This window comes from Eschrichtius robustus, chromosome 12 (genome assembly GCF_028021215.1).
Source record: "Eschrichtius robustus isolate mEscRob2 chromosome 12, mEscRob2.pri, whole genome shotgun sequence".
NCBI classification, from domain to species: domain Eukaryota; kingdom Metazoa; phylum Chordata; class Mammalia; order Artiodactyla; family Eschrichtiidae; genus Eschrichtius; species Eschrichtius robustus.
Window position 1 is genome coordinate 75,334,963 of NC_090835.1, and position 24,128 is coordinate 75,359,090.

The 24,128-nt window shown below is 50.5% G+C and overlaps 2 protein-coding genes across 4 annotated transcripts in view; one reads left to right on the top strand and one right to left on the bottom strand.

The window, feature by feature from the left end:
• The window catches only part of GUCA1A (guanylate cyclase activator 1A), a 30,366-nt gene extending 18,152 nt beyond the window's left edge, over window positions 1–12,214 (top strand). The window contains exons 2-6 of one of the 3 annotated variants that reach the window (XM_068558721.1): window positions 4,684–4,837; window positions 5,100–5,426; window positions 10,191–10,340; window positions 10,705–10,798; window positions 11,115–12,214. In XM_068558721.1, coding sequence (XP_068414822.1) covers window positions 5,226–5,426; window positions 10,191–10,340; window positions 10,705–10,798; window positions 11,115–11,287 — 618 coding nt within the window. In that variant the 5' untranslated portion in view covers window positions 4,684–4,837; window positions 5,100–5,225 and the 3' untranslated portion in view covers window positions 11,288–12,214. Of the gene's footprint in view, window positions 1–4,683; window positions 4,838–5,073; window positions 5,427–10,190; window positions 10,341–10,704; window positions 10,799–11,114 lie in introns of those variants that run through there. The other 2 variants (XM_068558723.1, XM_068558722.1) reach the window with 2 other exon arrangements.
• Window positions 12,215–14,552: 2,338 nt separating this feature from the next.
• Window positions 14,553–23,382, bottom strand: GUCA1B (guanylate cyclase activator 1B). The gene is made up of 4 exons (XM_068558741.1): window positions 23,115–23,382; window positions 16,982–17,131; window positions 15,474–15,594; window positions 14,553–14,764 (listed from the first exon to the last, which is right to left on the bottom strand). Exons 1-4 carry the CDS (start codon window positions 23,319–23,321, stop codon window positions 14,637–14,639), a joined length of 606 nt encoding a protein of 201 aa, XP_068414842.1. The 5' UTR covers window positions 23,322–23,382; the 3' UTR covers window positions 14,553–14,636.
• Between the last annotated feature and the right edge of the window lie 746 nt (window positions 23,383–24,128).

Consider the following 24,128-nt stretch of genomic DNA (forward strand, 5'->3'; position numbering starts at 1 on the left):
CTCCTATCAATCATCCAACAGACACTGGGTGAACACCTAGTGCGGGCTGGGTCCTTGGGCTACAAAGCTGAACAAGAATCACCTCTGCCCTCCCAGACCCGACAGCCACGCTGGGCGGGGGCGGGGCCAGCATCTTCACTCCCCCAGCTGACGCCTCCTCCTCTCTCCTGGAGAAGGTCGCCGCCTTGAGGTTCACCTTGGTAGAGCAGCCTCCATGGACGCTTCCCAGAAACCTTCAGAGAAGTCGGCCCAGGTCCCAGGTCGGTCTGGGCGGGATAGTCCCAGGAGGCCAAGAACCTGTGCTCAGGGCTCTGTTGTGTTTCTGTGGAGGTGGCTAGTGGGCAGACGGGCAGCCTTGGAGGGGGTCAGTCAGGCCTGGGATCGCCACCCCTCGCATCCCTTCTGGGCACGGCTTCCGCCTCTGTGCCCCTGCCCCACCTGCTCCCTCTCCTTGGCATCATTCAGCCCGGTGGATCCTCTGACTCTGGTATGGCATCTGTCCCGGGAAGGAGTCCTGTGGACAGAGCAGCCAGGGGAGGCCACAGACCTCTCTCACGGGGCCACCGCATGAGCTGTCTGCTCTGCCCCTCTGTGCCCCTCTTGTGTATTCACCTCTTCCTGGATGCCTCGCTGTGGATCCCAATCCTCCATGTCTTTGGGGGAAGGATGGAGAGCAGGACTGCTAAACCCACCGAGCTCTGGGGTTGGGAAGCTGTGGGATTCCATTCCCATCCTGGGCTGGAGTCCGGGATGGCGCCCCACACCCAATGGGAGTGAGCTCCCTGTCGATGGGATTGCTCAGGCAGAGGGGTCACAGGGGAAGGTGCTGGACTGAGGGGCTTACAGGGTCCTCTAGCTCCATTCAGGCTTTCCCCAGAGATTTAAAAACTTAGGCTAAAAGCAAGATGATGGAAAAACTTTGGTACCACCACTTAAAATGTTCGTGAACCTCAGAATGTGATTTTTCTGCCTCTGATTTCTCGTCTCCCGTGGAAATAACAACACCCATCCCACAGGGCTGTCATGAGCCTATTCATCGAGCTTAGCATGGTGTCTTACACCTAATAGCTCCATCCTACGTTAGCTCTCTTTAATCCTTTCTTTAATCATGCATACATTCATTCATTCAGTAATGTTTTATTGAGCTCAAGCCCCTGTCAGTCAAATGTTATCTCAAAAAGGTAACTGGGGAGAGTTTAATGAGGGGACTATTCGCAGAGAAGCGGGCACAATTAAGGGGCTGGTGGTATGCCCAGAGGGTGGCAACAGAGGGAGGCCCTTCTTACCCTAAGCCTGAGGGGTAGAGGGAGGGGGTTTTGTCACAGGAGCTTGGATAGGGTTCTGGCAGGAGCTGTAGCTGAAGGTCAAAGAAGACAACTGGGGCCCAAACTGTGGCCCAGCAGGGAGGGAGGGGAACAGATACCCAGCTTCTGTCTCTTTCCATCCTCCAATCTCCTTCCAGTGCTTCTCAATGGACGAATCCAGACTGAAGCCAGAGGGCTGGGGAGCCCAGGTGATCCAGTCCACAGGGGTCAGCCTCCTGGGGCTCAGAGCAGACCCAGAAAGGTGGAGAAGGAGTGGGGAGGGGCAAACCGAATAACCGGCACACAACCATGTGGAATCCGTGGTACTAGGTGCTGGGAGGTTTTGAGAAATGAGTAAGACAGTAGTCTCTACCCGGGGAACTTGCTGGATTCCTGAGGGCAGGCTGGCAGTAAACAGCTGCTTATAATTCCAGAAAAAAATGAGTGTTGTGTCTATGTTATCGTAGAAGTGTGACTGTCATAGACCCTAAGGTGACGTCCAATGGTTTCCACCTCCTGTTGTTCCTGCCTTTGTACTATCCCCTCCCTCTGTGACTTGCTTCTACTCCACAGAATATGGCAAAGGTGATGGGTGTCACTCCCTTGATTAGGTTCCATTATATAAAATTCCATTTTAGCAGATTAGAGGGAGATTCCCCTCGCTGGCTTGACAAAATAAGCATCTGTGTTGAGGAGCCCATGTAACAAGGAAATGTGGGCAGCTTCTAGAAACTTTAGGCAGCCTCTAGGACCTGAGAGTGCCCTCCAGACAATATCTAGCAGGAAGCCAGGGCCCTCAGTCCTAGAGCCACAGGGAATGAATTCCACCAACGACCTGAATGAGGTGGGAGTGGATTCTTCCCCAGTCAAGCCTTCAGGTGAAAACATAGCCCAGACAACACCTTGATTCCAGCTTTGTGAGATCCTGGACAGAGGACCCTGATGAGCCAGGCTTGGACTCCTGGTCCTCACAAACTATGAGGTAATATATGTACATATTTTGAAGCTGCTGACTTTGTGGTAATTTGTTATGTGACATAGAAAACTAATATAACACATAAGCAAGATGTTAGTGTGCTGAGGCAGGAAAGATGAATTCTGCAGAGATTCAGAAGGCTTCACAGAGGAGGTGGCTTTTGTGCTCACACATAAAGAATGAGGAGGAAACCTCATAGGGGAGGTTTGGAAAGGAGAGATGGAAAGATGAGCTTCCATCTCCTCCTTGACCTCTTCGTTTCAAACCCTGGGCCTGAGAGGACTCTTCAAGGACACAGATTCCAGCCTGGGCTCCAAGCAAGTTCAGTGGAGGAGCCCTCCTGCCCCCAAGCACCCCCCCCCCAAAAAAAAACATGTTCTGGAAAACTTCATCAAAGTAGGCAGATCCAAGCCCTCCCCTCCCCCCACAATGCACCATAAATTGATCACTTTAGGTAGAAGAGAAGTAAAACAGTCCCATTTGATTCTTTTTTCAAAAATAACTATCCTCTGGTTATGTGAGCAACATATATTCATTATGAACCACTTTTAAAACTACAGATTTTTTTTTAAAAAAGCAAAGATTAAAAAATCACTGGTGAGACTTCCCTGGTGGTCCAGTGGGTGAGACACCACGCTCCCAATGCAGGGGGCCCAGGTTCAGTCCCTTGTCGGGGAAACTAGATCCCACATGCGTGCCGCCGCAACTAAGAGTCCACGTGCCGCAGTGAAGATTCCGCGTGCTGCAACTAAGACCTGGAGCAGCCTAAATAAATAAAAAAATAAATAAAAAGAAATTAAAAAAAAAAATAAAATAAAAAATAAAAAATGATCCCATGACTCAGAAATGAGCCTGTTAACATTTGGTGGTTTCCTTCTTGTCACAGGTGTCATGTACACAACAGTGACAGGGACAACAGTATTAACGTCACTCTTGTCTCAGTCTTTCTCTCTCTCTCTGGTCTTCTAAGGAGCATTCTTAGCTCTGGGCCCTTTAGATGAACTTTCTCAGGATAATGGGCAAAAAGAGTGGTAAAACTGGAAAGGAGGCCACCCAGTGGTTTCTATGATGGAAAGGAAGAGAACTGCTCCTGGGGGAAGACCAGGTATGAGAAGGCAGACCCTGCCCAGAGCACATAGCCCCCACCTGCACCTCCAGTTCTACCTGGCAGATGCCACATAAGCAGCCAGAGAAGCAGCCCTCCCAGGCTCCTCTAGTTCTCAGGGAGCTTTGTCGCATTCCATCTGGAGCACCTTGGTCAAAGAGGGAGCTCCCTCTCCAGGTGTGCAGGGTCCTGCTTCCAGTGGTTCCTCTGTGCCCTGAGCTGTTGGAAGGGGGTGTCCACTTGAGGAAGAGCTGCTGGAGCTGAGGAGTATCTAGGCACACTGACCCCATCACTCCGGGCTTCTCCCTCTGCCCAGCCAGTGGTCACAGCTCGTGGATACAGAGGACTGAGCCCTGATGGCTGGAAGGCTGTGACTGCCCTTCCTCTACAGAGCTGGGCCATCTCTCTGAGCTGACCTTCTCCAGGCCCTGGTCCTCCTTCTGTCCAGTTCTCAGGAACTGCTCCTAAGATCAAGAGCCTGATACTCTTCTCACAAAATTGCATAAAAACCACCATCTTCCTGGTGCCTCCATCCCCAAACTGCCTCTGAGGGTTCTAATTTGCTTTTTATTTAAATAAAGATGGGGTGGTCCACATAGCAGAGGAGGGAGGGAAACAGGGAAGGGTCAGGACAGAGCGAGTGCTGGCTCTGAGCTTTCCCAGTAGCATCCAGCTTAAGTGCACTTAAATGTTGACTCCAGAAAAGAACAAGCTTTAAATTCTATGGCCGGAGAGCATCCCACTAGGGGTCAGAGAAAGATATTGCTGCATAGATGGGCCCCTAGGCTTGGCCTGGGAGCTTTCTAGGACCAGCAGGTAGGAGCACACCCATGCAACTGTGTGCCTGCACTCACACACACACACACACACACACACAACCAGGCCGTTAGACACATACTCAATGTCCCCTATCCCCATGCCCCTGGGTGGTGATGGTATCAGGTTTAGGGTCAGATGGAGGGCTGAATTCAAGCATCCCAGGATGGGAAAGATGCAACCTCCAGGAATATGAGAGTGTGGTCAGAACAGGATCTGTGTGTGTGTGTGTGTGTGGCTATGGATATTTGTGCAGTTTTATGGAGGAGGGGGTTCCCTTTGGCTGCTTAGGACTCATCTTGGAAGCCCACAAACTCCGCATCACCCAGACACTCTCATATGTTAGCCATCCATGGTGTGATTTGAACCCCTCGGTTGTGACAGCCAAGTGCAGAGCACAGCCTGGATAACTATACACAGCAGCCCTATCAAGAGCCCAAAGTTGGCCCAGCTCTGGAAGAAAAACCAGCTCTTTCTCATAGGTACCTCAATGCCGTGTCTGAGGGCAGGAACCAGAAACATTGAGAACCCATTCAAAACAGGAGGAGAAGGCAGAGGAAGTGACAGGATCAGAACAGCTGCTGGCTGGCCACCCACTCTGTCCTGGTGAGAAGGGATAAGGAGATTGCAAACTGGGTAAGAAAATCCTCTCACCTCCAGCTCAGGGCTGTAATCCTGGGCCTCTGCTCCTCTAGGCTTTGTTCTATTTTCACTCCTCTTCCCAGGGAGTAGGTCTCCATTGGCTGCAAGGATTTAGTGGGGACTTTTAACGCGAGTTCTCCGGCAGCCCCTGGATTTGGGTGTAGGCTTGCACAGCCCCCATTACCTTCTCTCTTCTGCTCGTTTCCTCCTATCATTTCCCTGCACTTTTGGATTCACCAGGCCCTCCCTCACTCAGATCTGCGGGATTCAGGCCTGTGGGAGAGGAGGGCCCAGTGTTAGGAAGCCCGGCGGCCCAGGTGCGAGGAGCAGCAGGGAAAAGAACCAGTCCGTCTGGGGCATCCGCCTCCCGTGGGCCTGAGCGATGGGGAACGTCATGGACGGTAAGTCGGTGGAGGAGCTGAGCAGCACCGAGTGCCACCAGTGGTACAAGAAGTTCATGACCGAGTGCCCCTCCGGCCAGCTCACCTTCTACGAGTTCCGCCAGTTCTTCGGCCTCAAGAACCTGAGCCCGTGGGCCAGCCAGTACGTGGAGCAGATGTTTGAGACCTTTGACTTCAACAAAGTGAGCAGGGGTCTGGGTGGGGAGTGCTGGAGGGACGCCCCCCCCCACCGCCAGCATGGGGGGTGGGGAGGAGAAGGTGTGAGAATGGCCGGAGGAGTGACTTCATTTGTCTGGGAGGTCGAGTGTCGACATCAGGGATTCCAGTTTTCTAATGTTCATTGAGCGCCTACTGTGCACCAGGCACTGGGGGTTCAGAAATGAATCAGCCATCGTCCCTGCCCTCACTCTCCAGGGGAAGACAGAGGCCCCCGATCAGTGCGCCCAGAGGCCAAACCTATTGGCTTCCTCTGCCTCTTCCACATGCACAGTTTATTCCAGAACAAATATGAACACTTACAAGACAGTCGTTGAGCACCTACTAAGTGCTTGGCACTGTATGTGGTGCTTCTGCACAGGCCATTAGATGCTCATGGGATGCAGCAGGAGGAGGGGTGGAGAGCAGAGAGCAGGGTGATGACCTTCAGCTTGGCTGGTCTGGGATGGGCAGGCCCATGTTGCTTGGGTCACCCATCCCATGATGGCCCGTGGACACTAGAACTGGGGACAGTCAGGGCTGCCTGGTCACTGGGGAACCCAGGCTACTCCAACTCCCAAACACCTGGTGACCTCAGTTCATCCTAAGAGGGATTAGAGGTCTGCGCAGCGGTCAAATTATATGTCTCCCCAAGGAATCACCTGGGTGCATTGGCTAAGGACTTCCTGATAAGATAGAGGGGGCACTGTGAGTTTGGGCCCCTAGTTTTCATCAGCTGGGTGGCCTGGAGCCCATATCCTCCCCTCTCTGCCTCAGCTTATTCACCTATATCTGTCATGGAGGTTGGGAGCATTAGTTAAGATGTTTCTTGGTGTTTCATAGCAAATCTTCCATTTATCTGGAGCAATTCAGTCAAGGCGTAGTGGTAGAAGAACGTAAATCTACACACCCATCTCCCCACCCCTGCTGGTCCCCACCCCGGCTGGTGCTCCCTTGAAGGTGGGGATGTGATGCTGCCATATGTCCACTGCACACCAGGGAGAGGTCACCCAGAGCTTTCCCGGCTCCACTCACTGCCCATAGGGTCCCAACATCATTGTAGGCAGGGCTCCTAGGGAAAGCTGGGGTTCAGAGGCTATTTAAAACTCACTAATGTTTAGGATCAAGGGGCCAAAGCAGATTATGGGCTTTGAGTCCCAGCCTCAAGGGCAGCACCATGGTGCCCAAGGGCTTTCCTGAAACGGATGCAGGGTCAGAGTACTGGAGCCCAAGTTATGGAGACCAAGAGGGATGGCATCATCAGGCTAGTCCCCCAAGATGCTCCAGAAGAAGTGATCTTTCCCGAAAAGGAGGGGGCAGAGTTCATGGTTGAGCCTCAACACCTTATACCCAAATGCACTGAAATAGCTCAGCTTCTTGCCTGTTAAGGAAACCTTCAGAAGGACCCCCTAAGATTACATGTATGACACCAGGGAGGGGCAACCCATCAACCCTGTATTTGCCTAACCTGAGTCATTCATATGCCATCACTTGTCACATGTAAGCACCACCTATACTGTCCCAAACCTGACCTCCTCAATTCCACACACATCCCCACCTTCGGGCCTGGGCGCTGCCTGGGACTCTCTTCCTCCAGAATTCTGCTTGGCTCACACCTTCCCCTGCTGCAAGACTCTGTTCAAATATCTCCTTCCCACTGACACCTGCCCTGATCTCCTGGTTTCAACCCCATTTAACTAGGACTAGCCCCCACCGTAGCATTTCCTACTCCTCCCCTTTTCCCCCAGAGCACGTCTCATCTTCTAATACATGATACTGAATAACATTTAGTTGCTATGTTTATTGTCAATTTCTCCTGCCGGAATGGGAACTCCATGAAGGCAGGGATTTCTGTCTTTCTTGTTCATTGCTGTAGCCTTTGCACCTAGAACAGTGCCTGGAACACAGTAGGTGCTCAATCAATATTTTAATTTGAGTGAATGACTGTGAGAAATTATGAATTTTATGAAATAGTTATATATTATATAATATACACTAATTTAAATACATACCTGCTAATTGTTAAACTGAACAGCATCTTTGTAACATCTAAAGTGCCTTGTACACACCAATGGGATAAATCACACTTCAGGCAACATTGCTTCCAACCATTGTTGCCAGCATAAAGCAGTAGGGCAGGTTAGCTACGAGATGGGACACAAGACTGGGAAGTTTTGATACAGAGAGAAGTTAAACAGGGGAGTGCAAACAATAGCCCATGGGTCTATTTTTGTAAATGAATTTTTATCATAACACACCACACCCATTATTTTACTGATTGTCAAAACTGAAATATGTGCTATTTGGCCCTTTATAGAAAAAGTTTGCCAGCCCCTGAATTAGAAGAGAGCTGTATCCTAGGGTACTGCACTGGGTGCGCAGGGTTTGGGGGTATAGCTGTGAGTGGGGAGTGTGACCTGGGTAACCGCCATATGCTTTGTTTACTTCAAAGTTTTGCCTGGGCTTGGCTGTACCCGGCAACCTCACAGGTGCACACAAATCAATATAAATCTTCCATCCCTGCATCTGAGCGCTGGGTGGCATTCAGGAGACTTCAGTTTCTAGGAAAGGCTTTGTCATTCACTAGTGTGTGGCCTAACCTCTCTCAACTTTAGCTTTTCATCTGAAAATGCAGACAAAAATACCCAGGGGTGGTTGCGAGATTAAAAGAGTAAAGTGAGTAAAACATCATATGAAGCATGAAAAAAAAGTATCGCTGTAGTCTTATTACTGAATCTAACCCAGACCACAATCTTGAAAAGCGCGTACTGTCATTCCCATCACAGAGCTGAGGAACTGAGACTCACAGAGGTTACGTGACTTGTCCAAGGTCACACCTCTCCTAAGACATGGTTTAGGTCTTTCTGGCACCAGTGCACATACCTTTCCATTGCCCCCTTTTAGCCATTTTTTTTAAATTACAAAAAATTACAAAATTAAAAACTATTTTAATTACCAAAAAACTACAGCTCACTGTAAAAGTTTCCAACAATATAGAAAGATAAAAAATGAAAAGCAAAAGTACCCTCACCCTGTGTCCCCTTGCCCAGAGGAAACTTCGATAGCGGTCTTCTTGCTTCTCTGAGCGTGGCTGCAGGGGCGCCTGGCTCCATCCTGACAATGATCCTGAAAGGAGGGTTGGGCAAGGACTGATTGAGCTAAGGCATATGGGAAAGCCCTTAAACACGGGGAAGCACTACGCAAATGTTCACTATGAGTGTGAACCACGGGGCTACCTACCTACCTACCACGGGGCTCAGGTGGTTAAGGTCTCACCTAAGGCCAAAGGCCAGCACACAATTGGGAGATCTCAGAGGCCTTCATACCCAACCTCTGCCACATCCCTAATAACGTTACCCCAGCCTCTGCTTGCACACTTTCAGTGACAGAGAGGTCATTACTGCACGAGGCTCATTCCACCACAGGCAACCCTGCCTGTTAAAGAGTTCTTGATACTGACCCCAAATCTGCCTCTCAGTAACTTCCTGGTTCCAGAGTCATGGTTGTGAGTAAGTGGAGGAACAGGGACTGGACTCCAAGTCACGTGCTCTGAGTCCAGTGCTCCTTTCCTTACAGTACCCAGCCTCTCTGCATGACAAGGCTTCCCTCTCCCAGCTTCACTTGGCTTGGGGGAGGTGGGCAGAAGCAGGCCTGTGCTCCCTGCTTCTCTGACCCTACTGGTAGGGCTGGCAGGGCCAGGCAGAGGGTCAGCTGCTGAACATTTGGAGGGTTCTGGGGAAATATCCCGCAGGAATGTCTTGCACCACCTTCCCCCTTGGCCAATCCTTCCAAGACTCAATGAGGGCAGCGCCTCCCCCAGGAAGCCTCCCTGCTGCCCTTGCCTGGGTGCTCCCCTATTCTGTGAGTCCATAATGTCCTGTCCAGATATGCTGTCACTGAATATACATCATGATGGCACAATGATCTCTTGATAATAATAATAGTAATAATAATAATAGTAATAGTATAGTGGTAATAACAATAGCTAACATTTACTGAGTGATTACTATGTGCCAGGCAGTGTTGAGTGCCTTACACACATGCACTCATTTAAGCCCACAACAATCCCATGGAGGTGGCAGTTGTTATAACTATTACTGATGAGGAAATCGAGGGCCAGAGACATACTAAATCCTTTGTCCCAGATCCCACATATTTGAGAGGGTGAGGCCAGGATTCAAACCTGCGTCCTCAACATTGCGCTCCCATCAGGACAGGGTTCTATCTTACGGAGTTCTGAATCCTCAGCCTATCACAGCACGTAGTAGGTGCTCGGTAAGTTTCGAAGAATAAAGGGAAGAATGAGAAAGGCGCTCGGTGCCTCCCCATCTATCTGTACCCCTTACCTCGGTTAGTTAGAGCTCATCCAAACCACGCCCCCATCCCTGGGGAGTCCTTGTCTCTCCTCCCACCTACACACTCTTACACCCCACCCCCCAAACTGGAAGGCTGAAGTTTGAGGATCACAGGGAAGCAGCCAGTGACGGCTGGAACCAAAATACCTGTGAAGGGATAGCATAAGCCATTCATACTCTAGAGGGGACTGGTTTATCAAATTTGGTAAACCATCCTGGGGCAGGTAGGGTGAGCTATAACGGGCGTCCAGGAGGGCGTAAGCTGGTGGGCGCCAAGGGGGCGGGGCGCGGGTCCGGGCCTGGGCTCAGCGTATCCTGGGGCCCCGGGGGCTCCGAGGGCGGGGCCGGGGCGGGGCCCAGGCAGAGGGGGCTCAGGCGACCATGCCCCTCACCCAGGACGGCTACATCGACTTCATGGAGTACGTGGCGGCGCTGAGTCTTGTCCTCAAGGGGAAGGTGGAACAGAAGCTGCGCTGGTACTTCAAGCTCTACGACGTGGACGGCAACGGATGCATCGACCGCGATGAGCTGCTCACCATCATCCGGGTAACTCCAGGTGCAGAGGGCCGGGCAGGGGCGGAGCCAGAGCTGAGAGCTTGGGGCTGGGTCTTAAGCTGGCGGAACAGTGTGCTAGGAAGCGGACAGGATTGGGACTGACTTCCCCTGGGTGGCTCGGCCCTCACCAGCTGCGTGACCCGGGCCAGGTTTCTTCTGCTCTCTGGGCTTCAGTTTCCTCATCTGTACCAAGATCTGTTGAAGCGCAGTCCCAGCTCTGCCTGAGGCCTCAGGCACCTTGATCTGTACTCACCTTACACGCACACGCTGTTGGGAGCCTGACGTGCTCGCTCTGCCCCGCTCCTACCGCTGAGACTAATTAGGACGGGTCATCTCACTTCTTCTTCCCTCCCAGGCCATCCGAACCATTAACCCCTGCAGCGACTCGACCATGACCGCAGAGGAGTTCACCGATACAGTGTTCTCCAAGATTGACGTCAATGGGGATGGTGAGGCCGCGCTGGGGGTCCCCAGGGGAGGGGTCACTGGGGGTGTCACCAGGGTCCCCAGGGGAGAGGGCAGAAGGGGAGAGGGAGGCACAAAAGGGCCGTTGCTGGCCACCTCCTCTGCCTGCCTCCGCCCCGGCCACAGAGCTGGCTTTTGGGGATGCCTGCACCAGACTTTGGTCTCTGGCTCTTTGGCCAGCTCCGTTCACAGCCACTTCCTCCAGCCTTGGTTCTGTCCCCCTTACAAGACTGCAGCTCTGGGTCTCGGACAGCAGATGTGAACACCTCCTGCCCATGATGCCCTTTCTCTCTACCCCAGGGGAACTCTCCCTGGAGGAGTTCATGGAGGGCGTCCAGAAGGACCAGATGCTCTTGGACACGCTAACCCGAAGCCTGGACCTTACCCGCATTGTGCGCAGGCTCCAGAATGGAGAGCAGGATGAGGAGGGAGCTGGTGGCAGGGAAAGTGAGGCAGCGGAAGCAGCCGGCTGAGCCCACCGCCCTACTGTTTCTGTATTGGGGAGGGGTCTGTGGTGGTGCCTGGTGTCTCGTTGTTTTAATACTAGATGGAGCCTTCTGAACTCAAAGGCTCAGCTCACCTGCTCGGGGCACATGGTGGCAGCAGAGGGGCAGGGGTGGGGATTCAGAGCAGGGGACAGTGAAGGACGGTTCCTGAGCCCTCTGTGTGACTCAGCTGGTGGTGACCGCTCCCTGCTGGGGGAAGCCTTCAACATCCCTCAGGCTCCTCCCCAGCCCCTTCTGGCCCCTCCCCCAGCTTTTACCAGCTCTTCCACTGAGCTTCTCCAGTTCCACGCTCTTCTGGACAGAGAAGCTCTGATGCAGAGGTGGGCTTTCCCGGGACTCTAATGGGATCACACAGATCTGGTGGCTGCGACCTCCATCTGGGTGCTGTATCACACACCCATCCTGCCCCCAGCATCCCAGAGTGTACTTGTGTGGTCTGTGTTGATTCGTTCCTCCCTTCAAAAAGCGTTTATCGAACACCTACTTTGTATTAATGCTAGATGTTAGACGTGCAAAGAAGAGGACAATTCTCATCCTCAAAGATCTCACAGGCCAAGCATCATTATAATAAAATATGATACTATAGACAGTGCTCCTTTATCCAGAGGAAATCCATATTTATTCAGAAGTGACTGCACAACACCCTCGTTCTTCCTCTGCTGGCCCCTCGGTGGCACATGGTGCCACGTGGTTCCCCACAGGATTGTGACTCACTGTTTATGGCAAGTGTCCTGACCATCCCTGATCTAGCCTAAATCCCTCTTGCTGCAGTGACACCTGACAGCCAGTTGGGAAGTAGAACAGTCTGTTATAGGTGGGCTCTATCCCCATTCTTTGCACACCCCAACTTTAGGAACACCTGTCCAAGAACCTGGGGAGAGACATAGGCTGGAGCAGTTATGACCATGTTTTCAAAGATGCTCTTTCCTTCTGAACTTTGAGTCTTCGCTTCAGCGGGGTGTGAGGGAAGTTCAGGGAGTAAAAAAAAAAAAATCCAGGGGTGGGATGGAGCAAACAAGTGGAAAGGGGGGTAAACCCCCAGCTTGCAGAGAGCCCCCTTGGGCGGGGAGGAGAGGATGTGTTTTGCTCACACCGTCCTGTCCGTCACGTGAACCACTTCAGACTGGGAAGTCAGCCAGGGCCTGAGCACCGACATGGAGGGAAGGTGGAGCTCAATGCCTGGGGCAACCTGGAAAAAAAGGGAGTTGACATTTCTGCTTCTTCTCTTGGTGGCTGCCTCTTGGGAAATCCTGGAGGTCAAAGCTGGGAGGGTATTTGGATAGAAATGGGACATTTCCCCAACCTCATTCACATACCATCTTCATGATCTGGGGCATATCTGTGTCCCAGCTGGATTACTATTATTTTTTAATCAACTATTTTTTTACCTTACATTTGTTTCTAAAGGAAATTTTATATGAATATAATGCCCATGAAATCAAATCACAGGCTCCACAAGTTAGTTTTATTCTTCATACATCAACACAGAAACATATCTAGTCACATGAGTTCCTTTTCTGAGTTCCTCGGCACTCCATGCAACCAGAGTGACTGCCTTTTATTTATTTTTGGCTGTGTTGAGTCTTCGTTGCTGCGTGTGGGCTTTCTCTAGCTGCAGCAAGAGGAGGCTACTCTTTGCTGCTCAGTAGTTGTGGCGCATGGGCTTAGTTGCTCCGCAGCATGTGGAATCTTCCCGGACCAGGGCTTGAACCCGTGTCCCCTGCATTGGCAGGCGGATTCTTTTTAAAATAAATTTATTCATTTATTTATGGCTGCGTTGGGTCTTCATTGCTGTGCGTGGGCTTCCTCTCGTTGCGGCGAGCGGGGGCTACTCTTCATTGCGTGTGGTGGGCTGGCTTCTCATTGCAGCGGCTTCTCTTGTTGCGGAGCACAGGCTCTAGGCGCGCGGGCTTCAGCAGTTGTGGTGTGTGGGCTCAGTAGTTGTGGCTCGCGGGCTCTAGAGCGCAGGCTCAGTAGTTGTGGTGCACGGGTTTAGTTGCTCCCCAGCATGTGGGATCTGCCCGGACCAGGGCTCAAACCCGTGTCCCCTGCATTGGCAGGCGGATTCTTAATCACTGCGCCACCAGGGAAGCCCCAGAGTGACTGCCTTTTAATCTAGTTTATGTACTGGGGTTGCACATAGAGTTTGTATAACAAAAGTAATTCCACGTCTAGAGAATTCCCTGGCGGTCCAGTTGTTAGGACTCCGCGCTCTCATTGCCAAGGGCCTGGGTTCAATCCCCGGTCGGGGAACTAAAATCCTACAAGCTGTGCAGTGCGGCCAAAAAAAAAAAAAAAGAATTCCACATCTAAAAAAGTAATAATCTGAAAACTGCTTGTCTAGTCCAACCTGCTCACCGTGCAGATGAGACACCAAGGTTAGGGAAAAGAAATGGCCGTCTTGGGTCACACAGCAGTTGGAGGCAAAGCCTGGCCTAGAACCCAGGTTGGCAGGCCCCAGTTCTCCCCAGAGACAGAGGAAAGTTTTCTCCATCCTTTAAGGAGACACATTTGGCTTGTGGGCTTGTGATGGGGAATTGTGGAGGGTCCACTCTGGGGGTGGGGGTTGGAGAGGAGAGTGTGAGGGATGAGGGGTAGGGAGGGGGAGGGGAGGGTTGGGAGGGGTTGGCAGCAGGGGCTGGGGGAGCAGCACCAGGGCAGAGCTGAAACAGCCCCTTTAAGCACAGCTGACCCCCTCCAAGGGCAGGAAGACCACGGCCTTACTTGTTGCAAGTTTCCCTCCTGACACCCCTGGCAAGGACAACTTGGAGAGGAAGAGGCAAGAGTCCTCCCATGAACATTCCTCAGGATCCTGGGGGGATGTAATTATTATCCATCCCTTCTCCCCAATTCCTACCTTTCTTCAGAGTCAACAACACCTGCCAGCCCCACCCTTCTACTAGTCAGTTTCACACTGTGTAGGCATTCTCATTGCTAATTTCATCTATGGAACCCCTATCCCTCAGTTTTCCCTGCTTCCAGCTATGAACCATGTTAAGAATTTGTGGAAACCCCACTACCACCTAGCCAAGGCATAGCTTTCCCAGGAGCAGCTGAAGGGGGAGAGGAAGCCTGTTCCCTTCACCACCCTGTGAATCCTCCCAATGGACCGGGTCCTGTTGGCCACTTCAGACCAACGGCCCCTCCCCACCCCACTCAGCCCCACAGGGGATGCCAGGAAGTCCTGCACAGGGGATGCCAGGAAGTCCAAGCCAGGATAAGAGTGGGCATAAGCAGGCTGAGCCAGGGGCCCTCCCACTGCTCTGGAAACCTGGTGAGCCTGGAGTATTGGAGGGCTCCCAGGACCCCGGAGCCCTCAGAACATGGCACTTTTCCGCCTTTGCTGAGAGATCCAGCTACCGGGATTCACGTCCATCTGCAGCATCTTCAACACCCACTTGTCACGACGGGCACCTTCAATGAACTCATTCAGGGACAGCTGGCCTGCACAAGGGGTAGGAGAGATGGTCACAGGGGGAATGGAAGAAATGGGGTGGGGGTGAGAGGTGAGGCCTTCTCTCCTTGGGTGCGCCTACACCTTGTACACAGATGAGCCTGCGGCCTCAGGGCCTAAGCTTGGGCCTTGTCGATTCCCTGATTCTCCAGGAGTCACCTGGAACCTTCAAGGGTTTCTTTAAGGGACTTTATTTGCAAGTGAGTTTAAATTTTACTTCTGCCCGCGGTACCCTCAGAATGCTCTTGAGGGCTCTTCTGGGTGTGTTCCCAGCCAGCTGCCTCCCCATACAGCCTGGGGCTGGGGCTCTGAGCTACAGCGAGGAGAGCCCAAGTAGCCGGCTCTTAAGTACATGACCCCATTTTTTCCTTTCAACCGTTCTTAGCCCCATTTTCCAGGTGAGGAAACTGAGACCAGGCTGAGAGGGTACATGTAGCACCCTGGTCTGCCTGACTCCAAAGCTCCTCTTCTTCCACTGTGCTTGCCTGGCCTCCATCAGCAACTCCCACAGGAGTTTTAATCACCCTTACAAACCTCACATGCTAGTGACACCCTTGCTATTTTATGTATTCCCCTCCACACCCATCTCACTGTCAGGAGGTGAAGGGCCTTGCCTAAGGTCACGTGGATAGAAAGTTGGGTGATCCAGGATGGGTGCCGTGCCCCCCCACCCGTCCCACCATCCTCTCTGCCCGTTACCATCTCCGTTCTCATCCACCAGAAGGAAGATCCTGTCCACGACCTCCTCAGGTGTGAGCAGCTCGCCTTGCTGCTCAGCCTCCATCTCCACCCTGCAGGCTTTCTTCAGCCTGTAGATGGACTGTGGGAGAGAACCCGGTGGTATCCACAAGACCCTGCATGCCCTGCCCTCTCCCCAGGACCCACATCCCTCGGCAGCTCGTCCCCAGCGCTGCCCCCCAGTCTGTGCATCTGAGGACCATGGGACCAAATTAAAAGTGACCCGTGGGTCCCATTGTTCCCTCAGGGTCCCATTGGCCTAATTCCAACCGAGGAGTTCTCGGCTTCACACACCGCCTTAGCCCCACGCCTTTGGCATTTCCACTGTGAGTGTCAGAGCTGACACCCAAAACCTTTAAGGAGGGATGTGGACGGCACAGTGATGGTCTGAACTCCACACTACAGAGGAAGAAATGGAGATTCAGAGAGGAAAAGAGAATTTAGTGTATTTATAGATGTGTGTGTATGTGTGTGAAATAGGATGACGGGAGAGGGAAAAGCACAGGTGTCTCCCTTGCCCTGTTTCTGGCAATGAGGCAACGTTTGGAAGTGAAACGGGGGAGAGACAGACAAATGTGAGGATTATCCTTAGTCCTTGGTTGGGGCTCTCTGAGGACAGAGGTGTGCCTTCTGGGTCCCCACAGCCCAATGCAGCGCCTGGCACAAAGCAGGCCCCACTAACGGTGCTGGGAGGCTCAGGGGTTACAGGCAGCCCAGCACCTCCTGGTGGATGAACTTGGGCAAACCACACAATCTCCACGGGCCGATTTCCTTATCTGTAAAATGGACCAACAATCCCCTCCTCGGAGTGCAGTTTTGGGGCGTAATAGGCTAATGCAGGTTTCGTGCAGAGTCTGAGCTGTAGTACTTTTTTTTACCCCTTGCTCGTTCTTGCTAGTAGTCAATCAGCTTTGTTAGTCTTTTCAAAGAACCAACTTTTGCTTTTGTTGACTTTCCTTATGCATTTGTGTTCTGTTTCGTTAATTTCTGCTCTTTATTAGTTCTTTTCTTCTGCTTTCTTTGGCCTTAATTTACTCTTTCTTCTAATTTCTTGAGAAGACTTCTTGGATCATTGAATTTTCAGCCTCTTATTTTCTAGTATATACATTTTAAGGCTACCAATGTTTCTGCAAGTCCAGCTTTAGCTGCATTCCACAAGTTTTGTTATGTTTGCATTATTATTCAGTTCACAATACTTTGTGTGTATGTGTGATATTATTGTTTTGATTCATGGAGTATTAGGAAGTGGATTGCCTAATTTCCAAACAGATGGGGATTTTCTCATTCTCTTTTTGTAATTGATCTCTAGCTTAATTTCACTGTGGTTGGAAAGCACACTCTGAATGATTCCAATGCCCCTTCCCACCCCCAGCCCCAGGGGCCCCCACTTCAGCAGCCAGCACTCACAGCCCAGCGGGGCCACATGCCCAGGTGCCTGCCCTGTCCCCCCGCCCTGAGCAGACACTGACCTCCACGATGTCCAGCAGCTCCAGGCGGTCAATGAAGCCATTGCGGTCCTTGTCATAGATCTTGAAGGTCCACTTCAGCTTGTGCTCCAGGGTGCCCCTCAGCACAAGGTTCAGGGCTGCCACATACTCCAGGAAGTCGATGGTCTCGTCCTGCATTGAGAGTGGGAGCTGTGAGGCTCCCTCCCGCCCACCGCCGTATCTCCCTGGAGCGCAGGTGTGAGCCCTAATCTAGGCCACCATCCCTGTAAACTCAGGGCTTTGCCTCCTCCTTGCATTCTGTGTGCCTCTGCATCTGTGCTTGTGCTGTTCTCTGCCCTGGGATCTATTCCCAGTCTCCATGCTCACCCACTCCTATCTGTCCTTCAAGGCTCAACTCAAGGGTCCCCTCCTCCAGGAAGCCTTCCTTCTCACACCACTTCAGCCACAATGATCTCCCTCTCCCTCTTCCGACACTCCCAGCACCTACCATCTATTCTACCCTTAAGGGTTTCGTGTGTCTCATTCTCTAGCTACATTCTATGCTACGGGAGAAAGGAGAGGGGTTTACATTGCTTTTGTCCCTCCTCCATGCCTAGCACAATGCCACTTCCACCCAGAGTCTCATATTTATGAATCAATGAAGAAATGATTAAGTCTGAATTTGAGACTAACATAGTTTTGACAGGAAATTAGAAAGCAGGACCTCACGTATTTCAGGGTCAGGATCTCAGCCCTCCAAATCAAAAATTGGAATTGTCATCTCTCCCAGGAGTGTCTGTCATTCCCATGACTTTTTTTTTACTATAAATTTTTTTAAAAATTTATTTATTTTATTTTTGGCTGCGTTGGGTCTTCGTTGCTGCACGTGGGCTTTCTCTAGTTGCGGAGAGCGGGGGCTACTCTTCGTTGCAGTGTGTGGGCTTCTCATTGCGGTGGCTTCTCTTGTTGCGGAGCATGGGCTTTAGGCATGCGGGCTTCAGTAGTTGTGGCACGTGGGTTCAGCAGTTGTGGCTTGCGGGCTCTAGAGCACAGGGTCAGTAGTTGTGGTGCACGGGCTTAGTAGCTCTGCAGCATGTGGGATCTTCCCGTACCAGGGCTCGAACCTGCGTCCCCTGCATTGGCAGGCGGATTCTTAACCACTGCGCCACCAGGGAAGCCCATTCCCATGACTTTGTAATCAGAAATGGCATTGCTGGCCCAGAGCCCCACAGTCCCACTGGGTCAGGTCACTCAGCCCCGGTTCAAGGGGTGCCTGGGTGGGCGAGGTTTGAGCAACAGAAGAACACGGCCCCAAATGAGGGAAACAGCAAAAGCCTGATGAAAAACCAAGAAAATAAGATGAGCCTACCTGAAGAGTTTTATTCAACATCCTTTATATAATTCCTTCTGGTCCTCCACACTCCTCACAATGTATTTACCTAATTGAGGTTAGACTGTAGCTATAATTTTAGTTCCTGGATTTTTATTTTAAAATTTCCCATGCCTTCAAAATTATTTAAAATCATACCTTTTCTTCTTCTTTTTCAGAGGAATACTGGGAAGTCCCTCTTGCTGAACATGGTTTTGATATGTGACACAATGAACATCTTTGTGCATATGTATTTTTTCTTATGTCTCTGGTAATTTCTGTAGGGTAGATTCTTAGCAGTTGCTGGTTGTTCCTCGCCCCCCACCAGTAGCCTTTTTTTTTTTTTTGGCTGTGTTGAGTCTTCGTTGCTGCGCGCGGGCTTTCTCGAGCAGGGGCTACTGCGGCGGCTTCTCTTGTTGCAGAGCACGGGCTATAGGCGCGCGGCTTCAATAGTTGCAGCACGCGGGCTCAGTAGTTGTGGCGCACAGGCTTCGTTGCTCCACGGCATGTGGGATCTTCCCGGACCAGGGCTCAAACCCGTGTCCCCTGCATTGGCAGGCGAATTCTTAACCACTGCGCCACCAGGGAAGCCCCTCTATGAATTTTTTAATTGAAATATAGTTGATGTACAATAGTATATAAATTCCAGGTGTACAATACAGTGATTCATAATTTTTAAAGATTATGCTCCATTTATTGGAGCATACAATATTGGCTATATTCCCTGTACTATGTATATTCCCTGTACTATACTGTCGTACAGTATATCCTTGTAGCTTATTTCATATGTAGTAGTTTGTTCCTCTTAATCCCCTACCTATGAATTGCCCCTCCCCACTCGTTCTACAAAATTTTATCACGTGTAGATACGAGTAACTCTCAACACAAAGAAACTCTCTTGTGTTACCTCTTAAGGGTCACATCTTTCCCCCAACCGTAACACTTGACAACCACTGATCTGTTCCCCATCACAAAAATATTTTCACTTTGAGAATGGTATATAAATAGAATCATATAATGTGTAACTCTTTTTTTCACTCAGCACAATGCCCTGGAGATTCATCTGTCACTGCATGCATCAACAGTTCCTTTCTTTTTATTACTGTATGGTGCGCCATTGTATGAATGGTCCCTAGTTTGCTTTCTGTTTGCTCACTGAAGGTTCTTTGGCTTGTTCCCAGTTTTTCTTCCCCAGCTCTACTGAGGTAATAATTGCAAAATAGCCTTTTAAAGAACACTGTGTAAGTTTAAGGTGTACAATGTGATAACTGGTTGTTCTTTAAAAGGCTATTTTCATTAGTAATTATTATTTTTTAAGCTTACTAAAAATAGATGTTAGGTTTCTTTTAAAATAAGAATTGGGTAGGAAAATGTGTGCAGAATGGCTGGTAGGGATCATCTGTTTTACATACATCATCTCCCTCAGGTCTGTCACCCCCATGTTATGGATGAGGAAACAGAGACTCAGAGGTTGAATAAGTTACCCAAGAAATTCCCACCCAGCAAGTGGCAGAGCCTTTCAAGCTACATGCCTTCTCCAGTTCATCAGGTTGGGAGAAATGTCTTACTCCATGCAAGGTCTGTTACTGTCTAAAAAATGAACCTGGTGTCTAGCACCAAGGGGAGAAAAACAAACAAACAAAAAACCACGGACAAATCCCTACTCTCCAGATCTCTAGATTCCCCCACATTCTTTGTCTAGAACCTTCTGTTCTCATAACATCCTGTCTCACCATGATACGGTTTCCACAAAGACCCCTCACCTTACCTGAGGCCCACTGTAGAGCAGCCTCTTCCTGAAAAGTGATCTCGCCTTCGAGTTTACTTCAACCCCCCCCCCCACCCACCCGGATCAGCTCTGGAAAGCTTCCAGCTGGGGCTGATCTCATCCATTGCACACGAGCTCTCATCAGCTTCAATTACCCACAGGGGCCCAAGATGATGGAAATGCCTGTCTACTCGAGAGCTGGAGCAGAAGTGACAGGAACATGATCTGCTCTGTGGGATTACCTGCCTCGTTTCTCCCTGAATGCGCTGCACTGGTGAACCAACCCTGACCCCCAACACTCCTTACATAAGGATCCCGAAGGACATTTGAGCTTCATTCTCCCTCTTCTTCCATCCAGTGCATCACAGGCAAGCACCAGAGACGAGTGTTACTACCACCACCACGAGGGGGCGTAGCAGCAGCACAGACCAGGCACTCCTACCTCCTTGCCTCCACCAAAACCCTGTTTCCACCACCTCAGATTTTGACGTGTGAGCAAGATATATGAGCTCTTTTGATTTTATTTGCCCCAGAAATCTCAGACCAACTGCCTAGAAACAAGACTTGCTGATACAAAGATTGTGCCAAGGTGGAAAGTGGAGTCGGGTGGAGGTTTGGAGACACAAAGTGGGAAAAGAAAAGAAAGAAGACTCAGTCCCTGACAGAGGAGCTGCAAACACCTGCCTGGAATGCTCTTCCTTACAGCAGGAGGCCAAGTAATAAATAGACGGTGGAGTTAGAAAATTATCAGCTGAGGCCAAACCCAGGGGATGAGCATTTGATGAGCAACAGGAAATTTACTTAGTCTCAAAGTATCTCCCTATAAGATGCTTATAAACTACAAAGGAAAAATAGTCACTTTACAGTGGTGGACCCTGGCAGAACACCATGCATCCAAGTGATCGAAGTGAACCACTCCACTAATGGGACAAACCAACATCATGTGCCCCCTGACATGATGCACTCAGGAGGACACAGCATCTCTTCTGGGGCATTTCTGACAGAAGTGTAACCTGAATCTCATCACGAGGCAACATGGGACAAACCCAAATCATTGGTCTGCAGTCTTCGAAAATGTCAGAGTCAAATAAGATAAAGAAAAGCTGAGATTAAAGTTTCCAAATTAAAGGCTAAGAAAGAGACAGGACAAGTAAATGCAATGTGTGATCAAACGGAAAAAAAAAAAAAAAAAAAAGGTTATAATGGATGTCATCAGGACAATTGACCAAACTTGAATATGGATTGTCGATTAGATAACAGAATTTATTACTGTTGAATTTCCTGATTTGATCACTTATTAGGTTAAGAGAATGCCCTTGGTCTTAGAAAATACACACTAGAATACTTGGGTAAAAGGTTGTGATGTCTATAATTTTCTCTAAAAAATATGTATGTATATTTATATGCATAATATACACATATATGTATATATTATATGTATGCATATATACATAAATACATAATACATTACACGGAGAGAATGATAAAGCAAATGAGGCAAAATGTAAACAGTTGGGGAATTTGGATAAATTGTACATGGGAATTAATTGTACCATTATAATTTTTCTGTAAATTTAAAATCATACCAAAATTAAAAGGTTGTTTTAAAAACAATTGATGAATATTATATGCTGATTTATAGGAGGAGATTAGGTGTAAGAGGTCAGCCATATTATTCCCAGGGGCTTCATAATCCCTTTGAGATCTTGAATTGTTATTATACTGAATTTTAAACGAATTTGAGGAAGATTGATAAATCTATGATAGTGACTCTTGCTATGTATGATCTATTTATTTACTTTTCTTATGACATTCAACACTTAGAAAAATCATTTTCTCTCTGAAAAAAACCCAACAAACTGCCTTCTGGGCAGGAGCACTTGCCTGGGACTCAGGACCACTGAGTATATGATCTTGGTCAATCAATTCACTGAATTTGGAATAACAACCTCTGCCTGTTCCCTCCCAGGGCTGCTGCTGCCTCAGAGGCGCGTGTGGAGAGGAGCTTTGGGAAGGCTGAAGCTCACTCTGGGCCCCGAGATAGGGTTCATCTCCAAGGAGGTTTCTGTTGCAGGGAATGACGCTGACCCCGCCCTCCCGCCCCCTACAGGCGATGAGGAGATGTGCACTGACCGGTACCAGGGTCAGGTTGGGACCTGAAGAAGCGTTCCCAGTGACTCTCTCTAGAAAGTGAAGCTCTCCCCCTACAAAGAAGTGGGGTACCCACCGCTTTCTCCAGATTAATTATCTAGGTCCAACCCACCACCCCCTCAATTTGGGGGACTGAAATAGGTATTTGAGGCAAACCTAATGGTTTAAAGTACTGCAGAGGCGCTGGACTGGATGGCCTTAAATAATGAAGGGATTTCAATGTTTGAATTCGATTCCCAGGTGCGCATTTACGAAATATATTATCTTCTTAGCTCCTGGTGCCATCCAAGGGCTGGAAGAAACCCTGTGGATGGATGATTTCATGGAATCTTTTATGGCTTGAAGAGTAGAAAGGGGCTTTTGCAATAATCCGTCCAACCTCCAAGTCCAGGAAGGAGCCTCCTCCAGCTTTCTGGGTGGGAAGAGCTGGCCGGTCTCAATTCGAAGGACCCCAACAAGGGGGCGCTCACGACCTGTTCCAAGATAGCCCCGCCCATTTAGGGCAGCTCTGGAGCCCCTTATCTTTACAGCCAGGGGTGCTCTGGTGGGTGCCAAAAACCAGGTCCTCCGGCTACGGAGCCCTGTCCATAAATACACGCAGAGAGGGCTGGACCGTGCGCCTTTCTGCAGAGTCTCCCCTCAGCTGTCAGGAAGAGGGCCAGTCACATGAGAGCGGTGAGGTGGAGGGGAGGAAGAGAAGAAGGAAAGAGGAATGATGGGGAGAAGAGTTTGGGGGAGCAGTGAGGCAGAAAAGGCGAGAGGGGATGGAGAGAAACGAAGCGCAGAGGAAGAGCAGGAGGACTGGGGAACGGAGCTCCCACTGAGGACGCTCCTTTAGCACCGGGATGAGACCTGAGCCATCGGTCCTCCCCCTCAGGGCGCCTTACCCCGTTCTTGTCGAAAGCTCGGAACATGCCCTCTACATACTGGGTGGCCTCCTCGTTGCCCGCGACCTTGAAGAAGCGCTTAAACTCGTGCAGGAAGAGCGTGCCACTGGGGCACTCCTCCACGAACTTCTTGTACCACTCCTGCAGCTCCGCCACGTCCATCGCGCCGTTCTCCTTTGCCTCCTCCCAGCTGAACTGCTGCCCCATCCTGGCCCCCGGGGACGTCAGGGAGCAAGGGTCTGTGCTTCCTCCCGGGTTTCTGCCAATGGATTCCTTAGGCGAGGGCCCTCTTCCTCCCTTTCCTCCTCTTAGCCAGGCTCTTCATCACCTCCTAGCCAACAGAACAGGATGGGCAGTGCAGGGGGCTGGCAGCGAGGGGGCGGGGCCAGGCCAGCTAAGCGCCCTAAGATCATTAGAAGATTCCCCTGGAAGGTCTGACCTCCAGTCAGCTAAGCTCCCCCAGCCCCACCCCTCCCTTTAGTCTCATCAACCACTCAACTAAGCTGCCGGGCAGATTCTGAAGAGGGAGAAGGGGAGGACACTGAGAGGTAGGCAGATGGAGGGGGAGTTGGGAAGACAGGCTGAGACCCTCCCATCACACATGTGCTCCCTGTCCCTTTCTGTTGGGCACCATGCTGCTCCAGGGAGGCCCATCTTGGAGATACAGCAGACTCTGAAGTCCAGAGAGGAAGCAAGGACAACTCCCAGCCCATAAAACAGAATCACTGGTGAGCTGGGGCTCGCCCTTCACTTGGCCTAATGAGAAGCAGCAGGATCTATGATGCAAAGGGCTCTGGGTGAGCACCTCTGTCCCCAGGCTAACTCAGTCCCCAGCATGATATCTGAAGCTCCTTTACAGATCACACCCCTGAGTCTTGGAAGTTCTCCATCTCTCAGTTTAAAGTACAAATACTTCCCTCCTACACCCTTCATCCAAGACCTATCAGCCAGGCTCTTCCCACTTTTTCTCCAAAGTATAAACACATGAGAAGGATCTGGGAGCGTGGCTTAACT